General features: G+C 40.9%; 1 protein-coding gene across 1 annotated transcript in view; it reads left to right on the top strand.

Moving 5' to 3' along the window:
• npas3 (neuronal PAS domain protein 3) overlaps positions 1–18,200 on the top strand; it is a gene marked incomplete at both ends in the record, with an annotated part of 307,345 nt that overhangs the window by 270,404 nt on the left and 18,741 nt on the right. The window contains 3 exon segments of the mRNA XM_083924082.1: positions 4,788–4,906; positions 10,959–11,152; positions 14,916–15,022. Of these exon segments, the coding sequence (XP_083780208.1) occupies positions 4,788–4,906; positions 10,959–11,152; positions 14,916–15,022 (420 nt within the window).

Here is an 18,200-nt window from a genome sequence, read left to right on the forward strand (position 1 = left end):
GTAGATAATTAGGTCCCAGAGTCTTGCGGCAGGCGGAGCCGGCAGCCACCTGCTGCCTTTGTAGCGCTAATCTTTGTCTTGTAGGAGCCGCGTCCCTGAAGACGCGGTAGCATACGCACACCGAGCGAGCAGAATGAGAAAACACCTCTGAATCCCCTCATGGTCCTCCTCCTCCTCCTCCTCCACTTCTGTTCATCTCTTCTTTTCATTCCCTCTGAAACCTGCCACTTTATGATATGTTACAAAATATGATATTCCATATACCGACGTGGCATGGTGCCCGTGAGTGGACCGCAATGGTAAGGTTTAGATAAGTCACTAGAGGACTTGGTTCAGATCAGATAAAGGTGGTGGTTTGTCTTAGTTCTTCCAGGACATGAACACCGGTCCTCCAGGTCAAAGTCCTGTGTGTTTGGACCCATCCAACACCTCAACCCTCCTCCCTATGTGGATTTCGGTGCTCTAATACTACATCACCTGATTTCCTTCTTTGCCCCAGACATCATTTCTACAGTAATAAATACATGGATAACACAAGAATCACAGTAGTTTTTGTTTTATATTTATGTGTACAAACAGAGATGGAGGACAGCCTGCAGTCATGCAATAAAAATATGTGTTTTTAGTGAATGAATGAATGCTTTATTTCAAACATATGAAAAAAAAAAAAAATTACACTTGAAACACGAGTCATTAAAAAACACTTTGTATGTTTGAAAAGGAGCAGGAAGAAGCATAAGCTTATTAATTCCTAGCCCTTCTCCACTTAGTATCTATACTATAGGTTTTCTTACTTCCTGTGTATCCTGTTTCTTTTATTTATTTATTTTTAACATTTTTTTTTAATGTATTTATTTATTTATTTATTTTAATACGCTCAACAAAACCAACAATTCCAACAAACAAACAATAACCACTTGTGTATAAAGAAATAAATGACAAGTATGGCAAAAAGTGAGAACCTTAGTGTTTGTCACACCCCTCTTCTTCCCTGTAATTTCTTAACACCATCCGTTTGTACTGTTGTCTGAATTTGTTCATGGTTAGACATTGTCTGAGCTCCTTCGCTAGTCTGTTCCACAGTTTCACTCCACATATTGAAATGCAAAAAGTTTTTAAAGTTGAGCGTGCATACAGATGTTTTAGATCCAGTTCCCCCCTCAGATTATAACCCCCTAGTCATTTTGTTTGTCTCTATTTTAGTAATTATGCTTTCCTTTATGATGGTTTTGTCTGTTTTTTAGTCATTTTGCATCATTTTGTGGTGTATTTGCATCTAGTTTTAGTAATTTTACACCCCTCAGTGGTTGTATGTCTCTTTGTGGTCATTTTGCATGTATTTTAGTCATTTTGCATTTCCTTGTGCTCATTTTATGTATGTTTGTGGTCATTTAGCATCTCTGTGATTGTTTTGAGGTTTGAACAGGACACTAATGCCAGACAAAGAGGAGAAGACGTCCTACCAAAGACCAATTTACTACACAAACATGCTGCTCCAAGAGTGGACACACTTGCTAGTGCTAACCTAATGCTATTAGTTAAAGGGCCTGCATCAGTAGCTACACACCAAAGCACTGCAGGAGAATGGAAACTTCTCCATCTTTCCGGATGTTTTCAGGGTTATCAGGATCATGTTGTGGGTCGAGTTTTGGTCCTTTTGTCCTCCTCTTCTTCATGCGTTCTTCTCTTTCTTCTTCTTCCTTCACACACACACACACACACACACACACACACACACACACACACACGTGCGCGCACAAACATACACACACACACACACACACACGCACACACACATACAGTGAGCAGCCATGGCAGAGAGGTGTTGGTGTGGAAGTGTGTGTGTGTGTGTGTGTGTGTGACAATGAAAGTGATATCTCTTGTGTGTGTGTGTGAGCGTGTGTGTGAGCGTGTGTGTGTGTGTGTGTGTGTGTGTGTGTTTGTGTGTGAGTGTGTGTGTGTGTGTGTGTGTGTGTGTGTGTGTGTGTGTGTGTGTGTGTGTGTGTGTGTGTGTGTGTGTGTGTGTGTGTGTGTGTGTGTGTGTGTGTGTGTGTGTGTGTGTGTGTTGTTTCTGTGGGGAAACTAATCCTATTAATTCAAAGTGAATAACAAAGAGAGAGAGAGAGGGAGAGGGGGCGGGTCCTGCTCCCCTGTCGTCCGTCCATCCTCCCTCTCTCTCCTGTTTCCTCTCTCCCTCCATCATCATTATTCCTCCGTCAGATCGGAGGCTGATTTCCTGGAGGACTGAGAGAGAACGGGCTGACGGATGGAGGGATGAAGGGGGGAAACAGAGGGAGGAGAGAGGACTGCAGCTCCTCCTGGGAGACCTCTCTTTCCTCTCTCTGCACCTCTCTCTCCTTCTCTTTGTCATTCCCCCCTTCATTTTCCTGTTTTCCCTCTCTCACCCTCGCCCTTTTTCTTTTCTCTGTCACTCGCTTTCCTCCCTCTTGTTCCTTCCTTTCTCTCCCTTTTTCCCCGCTCTTTTCAGTCATCCTTTCCTCCCATCGTCCTTCCTTTCCTTCTTTCCTCTTCCTCTTTCCCCCTTCATCCTCCCTCTCTCCTCCATCTCTCATTTAGTTCAAGCTTTTTGTTTTCATTCCCTCCATCATCTTCATCTCTCCTGTTCCATCTTGTCTTTTCCCATCTGTCGACTCCTTTTTTCCTCATCCCTCTCTTCCTTTTCCATCTTAGTGTTTTCCTCTCTCCCTCCCTCGTTATCCTCTTTTTACAATCCTTTTATATTGATTTCATCCTCCTGTTTTTTCTCTCCTCCTTCTCCACCTCCCACTCACCTGTTCAGACTCCACCTTTCCTTCATTTTTCACCTCACTTCACTTTTTCAAATCGATTTCTCTTCTTTTTCCTTATTTTACTCCCTCCTCTCCTACTTTTCCTTCTCCGTCTTCCTCTTTTATTTCATCTCCTTTTTCCTGTATCTCTCGCTTCTGTGTTCTTTCTTTCTGTTTTCTTTTTATGTGTATCCTCCTAGTTTGTGTTTTTCTCTGTTACTTCCTCTCTCCTTTTTCCTCCCTCCCTCCCTCCCTCCCTCTTGTCTCTCTCTCTTCAAGGACATTTATATTATAAAGGAGGAATTTGCATATTAATTCATTTCTTTCAATTTTTTCAGATTAGACGTTGTCAACATGTATCAGCGCTGATCAAACTGCTGCGTCCACCAGAGACCTGTATGTGTGTGTGTGTGTGTGTGTGTGTGTGTGTGTGTGTGTGTGTGTGTGTGTGTGTGTGTGTGTGTGTGTGTGTGTGCGCGTGTGTGTTAGAAACAACCAACCTTAGTGTTCACAACTCAAAAACACACACCAGTACTCTGCTGAGCGCGTGTATACAAATACAGTAGGGGAGAGCGGGGTTGGTTGGGACATGGTCCTTTTTTAACAAGCTTTCACAACCTTTCATCTAATCCTAACCATGTTGCCTAAACATAAGCATCACCATTTGTGAAAAACTACTACTAAGGGTAGTTTTAATTCCTAAATGTTAACGTTACCGTGTGGATCCACTTACAGTCGCCATTTCCAACATCGGCACATTTTGTACAATATCCTACGAACCTGTTGAGGAGAATCCACAGTGCTGTGGATACACTCATCGACGGATTAATAAACAAAAGAGTCGACTTTTAGTCATTTTGAAGTCATTTTTGGTCTCTTTGTGGTCGTTTTATGTTCATTTCTAGTAATTTTGCATCTTTTTCGTGGTGGTTTTGCGTCTATTTTTAGACATTTTGCATCTTTTTGTGGTGGTTTTGCATCTAATTCAATTCAATTCCATTTTATTTATAGTACCAAATCATAACAAACGTTATCTCAGGACACTTTACAGAGTAGTACTCTACTTTTAGTCATTTAATATTTTTTTTGTGGTGGTTTTGCATCAATATATAGTAATAAATTAAGTGAGAAGTCGACTCATTTTCTCATTGACTTCTATACAATCACACTTCTTTATGGAGCCAGTGGAGTCGCCCCCTACTGGACATTATCATATATAATCTATTATCCTCATAAGTACAGTAACACACCGTGGATAGCTGTCCTGGGCGTGTGTGTGTGTGTGTGTGTGTGTGTGTGTGTGTGTGTGTGTGTGTGTGTTTGTGTGTGTCTGTGTGTTTGTGTGTGTGTGTGTGTGTGTGTGTGTATGTGTGTGTGTGATGAGATGTCTCCCAGCTGTCTGTCCTCCCATCACTCCCTCTGATGGATGGGGAAGTTATGAATATGCAGTTGATATCTGGCGCTGATGGCGGCTGACAAATGGTGCGTCTCACCTTCAGGAAACCTGGACATTGGGGCGGGGGGGGGGGTGGGGGGGCTTCCTGTGTGGGGTTCAGTGTGTTCGAAGGATGAGATCACCACAGTCCTGTTAACGCAATAATCTGATAGACTCTTCTTTTTTTTTATATCTTGATTTTCATTTAAGGCTTTTATTTTGACAGTCATGACGACCAAGATTACAGCTTTCTCCTGAACACGCCTTTTTAATTTGTGCCTGAACGTCCTGTTTGTCTTCTCCCATCACAGGTTTTTGACATTTCACTGTTTGATTGCGTGAGCTGCTTTGAGATGATTGACATTTTGACAGCGGCTGTGATTGCCCGACTGCCCCTGCTGACAAAACGCATGTATTTATGTGTTTTACACCGATTACAGTCCTTCCACTCACTTCGTGGAGCCACTGTTGTGGAATTTGTGTTTATATAATGTCAAAAATCACTTTCCTTCACTGTTTTTTTCTTTTAAAAAAAGGTGTTTTGTGTGTGTTCTGTTCCTCAGTGGAGTCCAGCAGTCCCAGTCTTCTGGCTCCTGACAACACTTTGGAGCGATCCTTCTTCATCAGGATGAAGTCGACGCTCACAAAGAGAGGAGTGCACATCAAGTCCTCAGGATATAAGGTGACTTTATGCTTCATCTAATTTCCTATCAACTTGCACCATCTGCAAGTGTTATTTGCTCTGGCAGTGTTACAGTCCCATTCAAACAGATTTCCCCGGCAGTCAGACACCAGTCAGACGGTGAGTGACGACTTGCACAAATCAGTGAGGACGCCTTTTTGAGCTTGTGCACACTCACGCCGGGGACAGCGAACATAAACCCAGCTTAGTGAAAAAGAGAAAAAATACCCCAGATGTCTGCAGTCGGGTCCTGACATTCACACTCGCCAGTGCAGGTGGAATTTGGCAGTGGCCTGTAACACTGTCACTTTAACAACTACTATATATATAATTGTTACACAACAATCACAGTTTAAGAAACAGAACCAGATAAATATCCATCTTTAAAAACTCCCTGATCATTTTGGACGTACACAAAATTGCAGGTTTTTGTAGTGGTTTTGCATCTATTATTAGTCATTTTGCATCTTTCTGTGGTGGTTTTGCATCTATTGATAGTAATTTTGCATCTTTTGAGGTGGTTTTATCTATTTTCTAATACTTCTTCTACAATAACTCCCTGCACGCTGAACATTTAAGGAGCTTTTATTGGTGGACATAAGGCTAAATGTCGCCACGACGACGACAGACTACAAAGCAGGAAACACCAGAGAGATCGTAGCTCTTACAGTTCTCACCGTGACGTTATACAAGTGTGGTTATGACAAAATCGGTTCATTCTGGTGCAGCAGCTCAACAAGCATGAACACGCCACATGTTCAGCTGAGACCAAGGTTCCATCTGAACGTCCACAAAAGGAAGGTTTTCGTTGCCACTGGGATCAAGACTGCTAAATATAAATATATAGAGATGTTGCTCATGGAGGAATTGTTGGGTCTCTGTAAATCTTAAATCAGTCATAGAGTGTAGTCGACCTTCTCTATATGGAAAGTGATTTGGCACTATAAATGAAACTGAATTAAACTGAATCTGTGACAGTAAGACACTAACACAAGAGGTTTGTCAAAGCACCACTCACTCTTTATGTCTTGTTTTAATCTTTAAGTGAATTGTAGCACACTATACTCAACTTTCAATTCAATTAAATTTCATTTACAGTGCAGAATCATAACAAAAGTTATCTCAGGACACTTTAGAGTAGGTAAAGACAACACTCCATGACTTATTTATGATTTACAGAGACCCAACAATTTCCCCATGAGCAGCAACAAGACGCACTATCTTAAATGGTAATGTTAATAATTATTATAGTTGATATAAACAGTAGTAATCCAGCAAGCTTGTGTACACAGTGGCAACGAAAACCTTTACCAGGCAGGAACGTGGGACAGACCCAGCTCTGTGGAGGACGGACATCTGTCCTGACCGGTTGGGGAGAAGGAAAAGGAGAGAGAAAGAGAGAAAAGACGGACAGATGGACAGAGAGAGACAAAGACAGACAGACAGACCCAGAGATGCAAGCACAAACGTAACAGTAACTGTAATATTATCTACAGTAATGTGAATATGACTTTGATGTTATGGCACTGAATATACCAGAGTGATATACAGTAAATAGTAGAAGCGCTACACACAACTTTAACCACTTAAAACTTAATTTCTCAACAAATTGTGGCCAAATAAAAAATGTTGAGTGGCTAGTAACTTTTGGAAAGCACTCGCCACAGTGGCAAATGTATTTAAAGGGTCTTTATGACCGACACTGCAGTCAGCCACCAGGGGGCGGTGCAGACAGCTGGCTTCACTTTTAGGGAGCTGTCTACAGTGAAGTGTTGTGATTGTGTTCACTGTGGTGTTTGTCACTGCAGCGTGACCACCCACCCACACACACGCACATGCACACGCACACGCACACGCACACGCACACGCACACGCACACGCACACGCACACGCACACGCACACACACACACACACACACACACTCCACTCATGCACACACTGGAGAAGTGTCAGCGTGCTAAACCTGCTGACTCTCCCTTCACACTCTGGGAAGATGGGATTACGTGATTTGACCAACATATCTGTGTGTGTGTATTTGTCTGTGTGTGTGTGTGTGTGTGTGTGTGTGTGTGTGTGTTTATGTGTGTGTGTATGTATGTGTGAACCCCTTGAAAACAAAAGAATATATTACAAGCCACTGGCTTATAATCTTTCTGTCATCAAATGAAGTGAACCGTATGGAAATTTGCAATCCTGCTGTGGACAAATAGGTACTGTGTGTGTGTGTGTGTGTGTGTGTGTGTGTGTGTGTGTGTGTGTGTGTGTGTGTGTGTGTGTGTGTTTGTGTGTGTGTGTGTGTGTGTGTGTGTGTGTGTGTGTGTGTGTGTGTGTGTGTGTGTGTGTGTGTGTATGTGTGTGTGTGTGTGTGTGTGTGTGTGTGTGTGTGTGTTTGTGTGAGTGACTTGTGTATTGTCCTTTATTTTAGTTAGTTTTCATGATTTAAGCATTTCCGTGTTTTCTTATTATTTTTATACATAATATTTAATTATTATTGTTTTGCAAATATTAGATGTATGTTAAGTGCCTCCTCTTTGTTTGATCATTCATATCTGTGTTATAATTACGTTTTAATAAGGAGACCCTAATGTTAAAAAAAAATGATATATATAAAATTATGTATTGATAAACAGTAATATATTTCATTAATGGAGCATTTTTTCTAGATATTTTGATGACAAAGTATGAACTTTGAAAGCAGAGAATATTATAGAAAATAGAGACTAATGTTTCACACTGAAAGCTCACCAGGAAAGGGCTTTTAATGTGAAAGAAACAAGTTTCTCAAAGTTCATCCCACTTTAATAAACTTGATTTCATTGAAGGAGCACGGCGGACAGCAGGGGAACGTCTTCAGGCTCGAACTTTATTTTGAAAGACGAAACATCAGTTTTAGAGTTTACAGACACAAAACAAAAGGTTTTGATTCTTTAACTGAATGTGTGAGTCATCAAATTAATAAATGCAAGTAAAAGAATAACTGGAAAAAAGATCCAAATAACCAAAGAAAATGGTACAAACAATCAGGAAGTGCTTTCATTTTGTTGTTTAAGCAGAATAAAAGCATCCTCAATCAGTGGAGATTGATGTTTTTTGTCTCATGCAACCGTGTGTGTGTGTGTGTGTGTGCGTGTGCGTGTGCGTGTGCGTGTGTGTGTGTGTGTGTGTGTGTTTGTGTGTGCGTGCGTGTCTTATACCATGTTCCACCTGGCAGACTCAGATCACATGCAAATCACAGTGGAGGCAGAGACGCACATAAATATTCATCCACACGCGTACATATATTACTGCACACATTTGCACCCAGAGACACACACATCACTGCAACACACGCACACACTAACCGTAGCGTTACAGTTAGTAGTTTTAAAGACGTGGTGTTGCAGCACAGACCTGGAGGTGGAAGACGCTTCTTCCGCCTCATCCGTTACTCGCTGGAGTCGCTGCACAGTTGAGTAGTCTTGAGCAAGGCAGCTGCAAAACAGTTTTGGTCACGGGCGTATTCTGAGCCAACGGGCCAAGGGAACAAGACACCCAAATTCGTCATTTTGCATCTGTGCTTGTTTTTGTTTGTTTTTGCATCAGTTTTTATTCCTCATCTTTTGCGAAACATTGTAGCAATTGCGGGTCTCTTTGTCGTCGCGTTGCATTTACTTTTACTCGTGTTACATTCCTTTTTTGGTCGCTTTGTGTCTCTGTGCTGTTTTAACGTTGTTTTGCACCTCCTTGTGGTTGTTTTGCGGTAGCCAGTCGTTTTGCGGTAGCCAGTCGTTTTGCGTCTCTGTGATTGTTTTCATACAAAGTCATTTTACATGTCTGTGTTTATTTTGTTTCTCGTTGTATTGGCTTTGGGTAGTTAGGTCGGTAAATCATCATTTTGTAGACTAAAAATTTAAACTAAAATATTTGTCAACCACTTTGAAGACACAGTAGAGATGACGGGGGACTGTTGAGCCTCCTCCGTAGACATTTTTGTCTCTTTGCTGTCATTGTGTGTCATTTGTGTTCGTCATTCCACTCCAGTCACTCGAATGGTCATAGTGCAGCTTTGTTTCTTGCAAACGTCTTTTATTCATATGCGTCTAATTTGTACCATCAAATTGGAGCTTTATTCGTATAGTATCCGTTAGTCTTAAGCATGATTGATGAATGTTTTTCATGGTTCTTTTTACGCAAAGATGGCCGTCCTGCTTAACAACTAAACAGTGACAGAATGTTTTTGCGTTCTCTCCCACAGTCAGCTCCATGAGGACGGCCATCTTTGCGTAAAAAGAACCATGAAAAACATTCATCAATCATGCTTAAGACTAACGGATACTATACGAAGGTAGAATATGTAAAATACAGAAATTTGTAGTTGAGATATAAAAACTGGCAAACTGTGCACATGCTTCTCGGTTCTAAAAGCTCTCCGGAGGAAAACTGTGGATGTTTGCAGCACAGGAAACATTACAAACAATCCAAAACACAAGTACATAAATGTGTGCAATGTCCAGATTATAATTATCAATATGAAGTTTAAACTATGATGATGACACTCCACCAGAACTGTACCTGTAACTCAAAGAGCAAATTCACAAGTTTGGTCTCAGCTTTTAACTGTGTCATTAATGTAATTTATATTTACAATAGGTGGCCTATAGTGGCTGAGACTAAAACCAACTGGTCCCAGGTTAAAGTCCAGCTCTTTACTTTTGCACCTCAATTCAGTTCAATTAATTTCAATTTTAATTAGAGTGCCAATTCATAACAAAAGTTATCTCAGGAATCTTTACATATAGAGAAGGTGAAGACCACACTATGACTTATTTATGATTTACATAAACCCAGCAATTCCCCCATGAGCAGTAACAAGTCACATTAGCTTTGATAAAAGTAGTAATAATTATTATAGTGATTATATACAATATTAATCAGAAATATTGTGCACACAGTGGTGATGAAAACCTCCCCTTCCTCCTTTCTTTCTCTTGATGTCCTCTCTACCGCCTGCTCCTTAAAGAGGACGAAACATCTCTGAACACTTTAAGACAAACTTCTACGTGTTCACGGACGTAGCAGCTAAATCTGCCCATGGAAAATGGATTTATTTCAGCAGATATCTTAGAATCAATCGAGTTTAAATGTTTGGTGTTTATTCTGTTTAACTAAGATTACCTCAGGTTGACTGGCTGACTCAATTCCGTAGATATCGTACAACAAGATTAAGCGTGTAAAGCAGGGAGCGCAACAGAGTCGTTCCATAGCAACTGCTTTGGATTTGATTTTTTTAGAAATACAAATGGTTTAAAGAGGACCTATCATGCTTTTATGTCTTTTCTGACCTATAAATGTTGTTATAATGTTTTGTAGTCATGTTAAATAAAACCAAAGCGTCAAATAATGAAGTCCTTGCATTCAGACGTGAGCCCTGCCGACCGTCTGGGTTGGCTGTGCTCAGCTCCGAATGCTGGGGTGTTGCTATCAGAGATTTCTCAGATTTTCCTGGATTTGTCTCCGTTGAAGAATCCTGCCTTCCCTATTGGTCATGCTGCTACACACAGGCTCAAACTGTAAACTGAGTTCAGACACTTTTATGCTCTTTAAGTGTTTATTCTGGAAGATAACTTAAAGCTAACGTTAGCATTTTGCGCAGCTAACATGGCTAGCTTCCATACAGACAGTGTTTTCAGCTGCTGAGTTAACTGATTCCATATATGGTAAGGGGCGTAACATTTCCCAGCACGCAGCATAAACAGTTGATCAATCACAGCAGAGCAGACCAGCCGACCAATCAGAGCCTGCCACACAGAGGCGCTGCAGCAATGATGAGAAATAGTATGTGTTTTTTAAAGATCAAAGCATGTAAACCTGTTGTAGCTGACCCGAAAAATACAAATATGACCCTTTAAAGTAGCATAACAGGGCGTCTTTAAATTAGAATCTTTCCATCACGGTCGGGCCGAAGAACACCCTTAGCTGTGATATAATCCCAATATACCACTGCCTGAGCTATTGCTTTAATATACATTATTTTTATTAAAACTGAGCAAATGTTCAAAATATCCCTGTCAGGTGATCCACGTCACGGGGCGTCTGCGCATAAGGATGGCTTTGACGCACAGCCGCTCGGTGCCCAATCAGATCATGGGGATGGTGGTGGTGGCTCACGCCCTCCCGCCGCCGACCATCAACGAGGTTCGCATCGACTGTCAAATGTTCGTCACCCGAGTCAACATGGACCTCAAGATCATCTACTGTGAAAACAGGTACGAAGTCCAAAAAAAGAGTTTTGTGATATTATGTTATGTGATATTGATTTTTCAATAGGGGGGCGCTGGTGATCTGCCTTTACTTAGTCCTTGGCATATAAATCTTGTTTTAATGCCTGATGTTGATTCTAAACATGACCAAAGTTTACTTTCACGGCGCTCTGACATCATCAAGCCTGAACGTATTCTCAAATAAGGTCACGTGCTCTAGGAAAGCACGCCGACACGCCCACAAGTACAGCTACGCGCAGCTCCAGTAGAACGTGCTGCCGTTTACTACATGTAGCTACATGCTAATGGCAGACAAGGGTGTAATAATTGCTTGCGTCGCTCATTTCTCCCTAATTGTAGAGCACACGGCTGCTACAACATGTCCAGTTGTGTTGTGTTTGGTTTAATTCAATTCAATTTCATTTACAGTTCCAAATTTATTACAAAAGTTATCTCAGGACACTTTACAGAGTAGATAAAGACCGCACTCTGTGACTTATTTATGATTTACATAGACCCAACATATATATAAAGTATTATTTGTGATTTATTGCCCCACAGTCCACTCTTTACCACATGTAGCGACATGCTAGCGGCAGTGATAAGGAAGGAATAAGGAAGGTATGAACACAGTAAGAAACAGCTGGGAGGAGTCCAGGAAGTGCCTGACCAATCAGAGCAGACTGTGCTTCTTAAAGAGACAGTACGCTGCAACAGAGTGTCTCAGATAGAGGGTGAATTCAGCTGAGTCGGTATGAGGAAAATAAAGTGTTTCTTTTAACATTAAAGCATGTAAATATGTTCTAGTAGAAACACAAAATTCATGTTCGAACCTTAAATTAGTTGAACGGGTCCCCTTTAAACAAACTGCGAAAATAAGCCAACTAAATTAAAAGATAAGTAAGCAGGATTCATACCCAATGGAAAGGCCTTAAGGAGGAGCTCTAGGTTCAATCTTTCAAAATCGGACATCTTGGATGAGACTTCTTGCAAAAGCTCGGAAACAAAAAGTCCATAACTCCCTTGTTCTCTTCTGACCGTATAAAATTAGCATAGGTGAACCCTTTTTCCAGTTTTACTCTTATTTCTGGATCTTTTAATTTTGAGAAACAGCTTTTTAAATATCCATTTCTGAAGTGTTGAACGTAAAACTCCTTGTTTTGTTCGATTTCTGCATTCATGTTTAACAGCTGCTGTTCAAGGGTGGGAAAAAAAAAAGTTGTCTCTTTTGTCAGGGCTTCGTATTCATGAGCAAGTCTGACCCAATCCTCCCTGGTTTAACAGTGAAATATGCTGCTGATGGATCTAGCTCCTTCGCTCTGTCCAGATAAAGCAGATAGGCATCAGGATCTCGCTCAGGAGTTAACTGGCTGACCGGGGGAGATTCATATCAGGCACGACAAAAAAAACCTTCGTGTTTTATTATAAAAAGAGAAGAGGGAAAAATGATAGCAGGACAGATTGCTTTTTTTTGTGGGGTGGAAAAAGGGACACAATGCGAGGCAGATGATGATATTCAATGCGGAGCGACAGAAAGCATCTCTGCGGCGAACAGACAAGCGTCGCTCCCATTACAGCCCCATTTTGAGGATGAGTTTCTAAGAGAATGAGAAAATAGGAGGATGGGTTTTTTCCTTTTCTAAAGAACAGAGTGTGCTGTTATCTGCCTGCCAGACATTAGTCCCCCCACCCCGCCCCCAAACCCCAAAGCCATCAGAGTGATATACCGGGGAAATTGTTCTGTCTATCCTGTGGCGAATTTGCTCAAATTAAACCTTTTAAAGCCGATGTGTGTTACCTGGACAATAGACCGGCAAGCTTCAGTCCCTGTTGTTGAGTTATTAGCTTCTCTCTCGCTCTTCTGAATCAGTCTTTTTAATTTGAGTTGAGTACCGGAACTGTCCCGGGTAGACATGTTAAATACTTTCACAATGTTTTCACTTCCATGCAGGAAAGTCCACAACATATCCGCTCTATTCCATGTCCCTGCATGTTAAAAGGAAGCTACTCACCAGAGATATCGTAGCATCTACAGTTCTCACAGTTATCAACAGAGACATCTTTCTGGTCATTTTGCATCTTTTTGTTGTGGTTTTGCATCTATTTTTAGTAATTTTGCATTTTTTAAGGTGGTTTTGTATCTATTTTCTAATACATCTTCTACAACAACTCCCTGCATGGTGAACATTTAAATTAGCTTTTATTGGTGGATATAAGGCTAAATGTCGCCACGACGACGACAGACTACATCGCAGGAAACACCAGAAGGATCGTAGCTCCTACAGTTCTCACAGTTATGAAATTGTGACGTTATGTAAGTGTGGTTATGACAAAATCAGTTAATTCTGTGCAGCAGCTCAACAAGCATGAACACGCTACATGTTCAACTGAGACCACGGTTCCATCTGAACGTCCACAGAAGGAAAGTTGACATTGACTGTGGGTTAATGGGAGATGTAGTCTTTATTGCCGACGAAAATCTCAGAAATAATTATTACTTATGACAAATTAATGAATCAAATTGTTATTTCCGTAACGTTTATTGACTTTATCAGGGTTCCTGTGGATCCTTGAAAAGTCTTGAAAGGCATTGGATACATTAATCTAAAAACAAGGCCTTAATTGTTATTAAATGTCCTAAATCAAACTTTCAAAGGTCTGAAAAATTCTAAAACATGGGAAGTGGGATTTTATAATTTCTTTCTGATGTAATCAATTCATATGTAAATCTCAAAATTATTGGTAACATTTATTTATTTTTTATTATTTTACCGAATCTCTCTCACTGTAACGATAGCAGAACCGATAAACCCGCATTGCCAATGCACACTGTTGTTCATTTTTAAATTGGTCTTAAATTTAATTCCAGATGGGATTCAAATATTCTTAAAAAGTGTTGAATTATATTACCTTAACCTGTAGGAGCCTTGCTCAATGCATTTTGACAGTTACCCGACCAAAGATAACGCACTACTGTTATTACAGCGCAAACACGGACACTTCGTTACTGCTGTCCCTGCTTGTGGTTGTCTGCACTGATCTTTGATTGTTTTTGCAATGAGGCCTATTTGCAGTGAAAAGGGGACAAATTTGCACCAAATGTTTTCACATTATCTCATTTAAATACGTGCAAATATCATGGAACATACGCAAAAAAAAAATAAATAAATTATGAATTCGCAAACGATCTGGTATATTTCCAACAAATGGTATGGGATGCTGTCCTATTATATGCTGCAAGTACGGGCATCACCAATAAAACCATACATTTCCTATGTTTGCCTCTAAATACATCCCCCAATGAGGAATATGGACCAAGGAAATAAAGCTTATAATTAACTTTTTTAAAAATCAAAGCAAAGTGAAAAGAATATATAAAACTCTTGAGAACAACAAAGACATTACTAATACCATTCAACAAAAATTAGAGAAATTTATAAAATTCATAAATCAACCAATCAATTCAAAAACAACTTATTATTTCATTTGATGTTCTTCTGCTGGAAGAAGGTGATTATAGACTATCATTGCTTCATGAATGAAATAGGATGTTGTTGCAGGGGCTGAAGAGGAAAATGCAGCACAGTCTGTTCAAGATAACTGGTACAAAAATCCCCTAAAACAACCTTTGAAGTTGTGATTTTTGCTAAATTATTGATATTTTATTATTTGATATTATCGACACATTTCTTCCAGAAGCATGACGAAGAAAACGCCACAACATATCCTCTGTACGTGATACACACATTTGGTATTCTTTGGGTTTCAGGATCAGCGACTACATGGACCTGGCGCCGGTGGACATCGTGGGGAAGAGGTGCTACCAGTTTATTCATGCTGAAGACGTGGAGGGAATCAGACAGTGTCACCTCGACTGTGAGTACTGTCACCAGCTGACTGCATACTCTACTCTGACTGGACAATAAAGTCAACATGTTGATCATTACGCAGACTTGATCCTGGAAACAACAATTATGTTTGTTGTGGAGCTTTACGATGCCATGAATAGATGCCATCTTGTGGAGGACAGTTGTCATTGCAGATGGAAGACCACTGACATAACAGCAGATTTAACTTTACATTTTATTCTTCAGAACACATGCACCAGTCTCCTTTTAGAAATCAGGGAGACTCCACAGATTGTATAAAAGTAGATGGATGTAGCCACCGTGACGTCACCCGAATTTGGCATTATGGCCATCGCCATCTTGTTTTTGAAAGCGGACCTGACCATATTTTGAAAGAGGATGAAGCTGAGGGTGAAGCTGAGGGTGAAGCCTGCGTCGTTTCAATGGTGCTGCACCAAGCTAAATGATAAAGAGCGAAACTGACGATGTTCAAACGGCTTACATGAGTCACCCTGCGGAATATTGAGCTCTGGGTGCCGGCGCCGTTTATGTGCAGGGCTGGGTGAAAATCTGCAGCTAACGCTAGCTTACTTTGTAATTACATTTGTCAGGCTCCAAAATATTCCAGTGAAGTGTGATGAAGTGAAAACACTGTGAGGTTCAGAGTCTTGAGACTTTACCATAGACAACATCCAAAACCAAACTCGCTTGTTCTATTTTAGTGTCCACGGTTGCCATGGATTTACATTCCTAACCTCTACCCTGATTGACAGGTGGCCCTGTAGCCCGCCCTAACATTGAGCCTTTTTGAGCCATTTACATCTTTTTGTGGTGGTTTTGCATCTATTTTTGATAATTTTGTGTGTCTTTGTCGTCATTTTTTTTGTCTGTGTGGTCGTTTAGCGTATACTTGTGGTCATTCTGTTCTTTTTTCAACAACATTTTATGAGTCTGGGCCCTGGGCCTGTGCCCAGTAATCCATCCATGCCAGTACCTATGACACTGTTCTCGATGATATCGGAGCCATTTTTAAATGACAGGAGGTTGATCTAGCTGGTTGGTTAGTTCACAGCCACTTTTTACCTATCATTACCATTTATCTACCTACCACCCAGCTCTGGGGAACAATGAGGGACAGAAACACCTTGAAAAGTTTGGGAACTCTTCTGGCATCAGGAACACAGTAGTGGTTACATTTGTGTAAATGAAGAATAATTTCGTAAAATTTTGTGCTTGATCACAGCACAAAACAATGACCATGTTGCTCACTGTATCTGACTGTAATCAGCTGCAGCAGACGATATTTGATCCCATCAGGCATGTTGTCCTCACTGTGCGGTTGTTATTTGGCGTTCCGCCTAAACGCCTTCACTGCCTCTGACACGCCAGGAAAATTCTGCGCAGCTCTGAACGCCTCCCCAGCTTTTACCACCACAGTAAAGATCTGACTGCAGCAACAAACAGCACGCCGCAAATCATCCAGACAGCCACTAAACAGGGACACCGAACCTCTGTGTGTGTGTGTGTGTGTGTGTGTGTGTGTGTGTGTGTGTGTGTGTGTGTGTGTGTGTGTGTGTGTGTGTGTGTGTGTGTGTGTGTGTGTGTGTGTGTGTGTGTGTGTGTGTGTGTGTGTGTGTGCGTGTGTGTGTGTATGTGTGTGTGTGTGTGTGTGTGTGAAAGAGAGAGAGAGGCAGAGTGTATTATGCCTCCTGACAAGGGTAATAAGATTGTAGAGTTGCTGCTGTGAGGAAACTTTTCAAAGATACAGCAGATTAAAGATTCCTTAAGAGGCCTTTAACTTTCAAAGTTAAATGTAGAAATACGACTGTTGCAATATCGCTCTCACACACACCCGGTACGGGTGTGTGTGAGAGCGATATTGCAACTTGGCTGTTTCTGCAGGCATGGATGAATTACTGAACCGGCCCACTGGGCACACGCACGTTCAGGGGCTCATAAAATCGTGCTAAATGACCACAAACATCCACAAAAAGACTACAAAGATGCAAAATTATTACAATGAGAGGCAAAATTACCATAAAGAGACCCCAAATTACTACAAATAACCCCCAAGACAACCAAAAACAAATGCAAAAGGAACAAGAAGATGCAGAATTTCAACAGAGACTGAAAGGTTATACTACAAAGAAACCCAAAACAACTAAAAATGAATGCAAAATGACTGCAAGGAAATGCAAAATGACAGCAGAATCTCAAAATGACCAATACAAGACCTAAAATTGCCTAAAATGCTGAATTACCATAGAGACCAAAAATGACTCAAATTTACTACAAAAATTCACAAAATGACTAAAAATGATGCAAAATGAACAAAAAGATGCAGAATATCCATAAAGAGACTCAAAATTACTACAAAGAAACCCAAAACAACAAAAAAAAAGTTCCAAAAAGAAATGTGATTGTATAGAAGTCAGTGAGAAAATGAACCTAAACCTCTCACTTGGTTTATTTCCTCAGTAAACATTTTCCTAATGAGTTTATGTAAAGAGACAGAGCGATTGAACACTCTCGTATCCGAGTTGTTGTGGTTCAAATGCTGTCTGTCAGCTGTCGCCACGGGAAACACGCCGACTCAGGCACAAAAACATCTGAAGGCAGTTTTATCTCCATGCAAAGTATGCACAGTAGCTAGTATAGTTGTTATTTCCTTATATAAATCTTAAAAGAATCAAATTCAGTGCTTATCATGTAATCAAATGACAGTATGTGCAGAACATCCAGACATTGCCACTGCTTTAAGCAAATGAATTTGAGTTTGTAGCGTCCTTATCCTCGCCGTCTGCCCGCTGACACTGCTGCAGTAACACCTGACAAAACTAAACCATGTCACACACCTCGCCAAAGAGGGAAAAAAGAAAAGCATGAAGCTCCCTCAAACTTTTTCAATTACCCTCCCCCCCCCAAAATAAGTTCCCAAGCTCAGAGTGGCAATCAGGAAGTGACTCTACGGCAGCCCGGCAGGGTCACACGGAACAAGGAGGAGGGGGTTAGGATGTGTAAAACACGAAAAAAAGGAAGTGAAATATGGAGGGAGATTATTCGTGTCTGTCTCTGCGAGGACGGGAGGTCAGGGAGGCGAGCCGGCAGCCAGCGGTTTAAATGACTTGGTTTTAGTCGAGCGTAGTCTAATACAGCACCTTCGGTCACCCCGGCTGCTCGTTTTATTCTCCTTCTTTCAAAATTAA

The sequence above is a fragment of the Echiichthys vipera genome (assembly GCF_963691815.1).
Source record: "Echiichthys vipera genome assembly, chromosome: 12".
NCBI classification, from domain to species: domain Eukaryota; kingdom Metazoa; phylum Chordata; class Actinopteri; order Perciformes; family Trachinidae; genus Echiichthys; species Echiichthys vipera.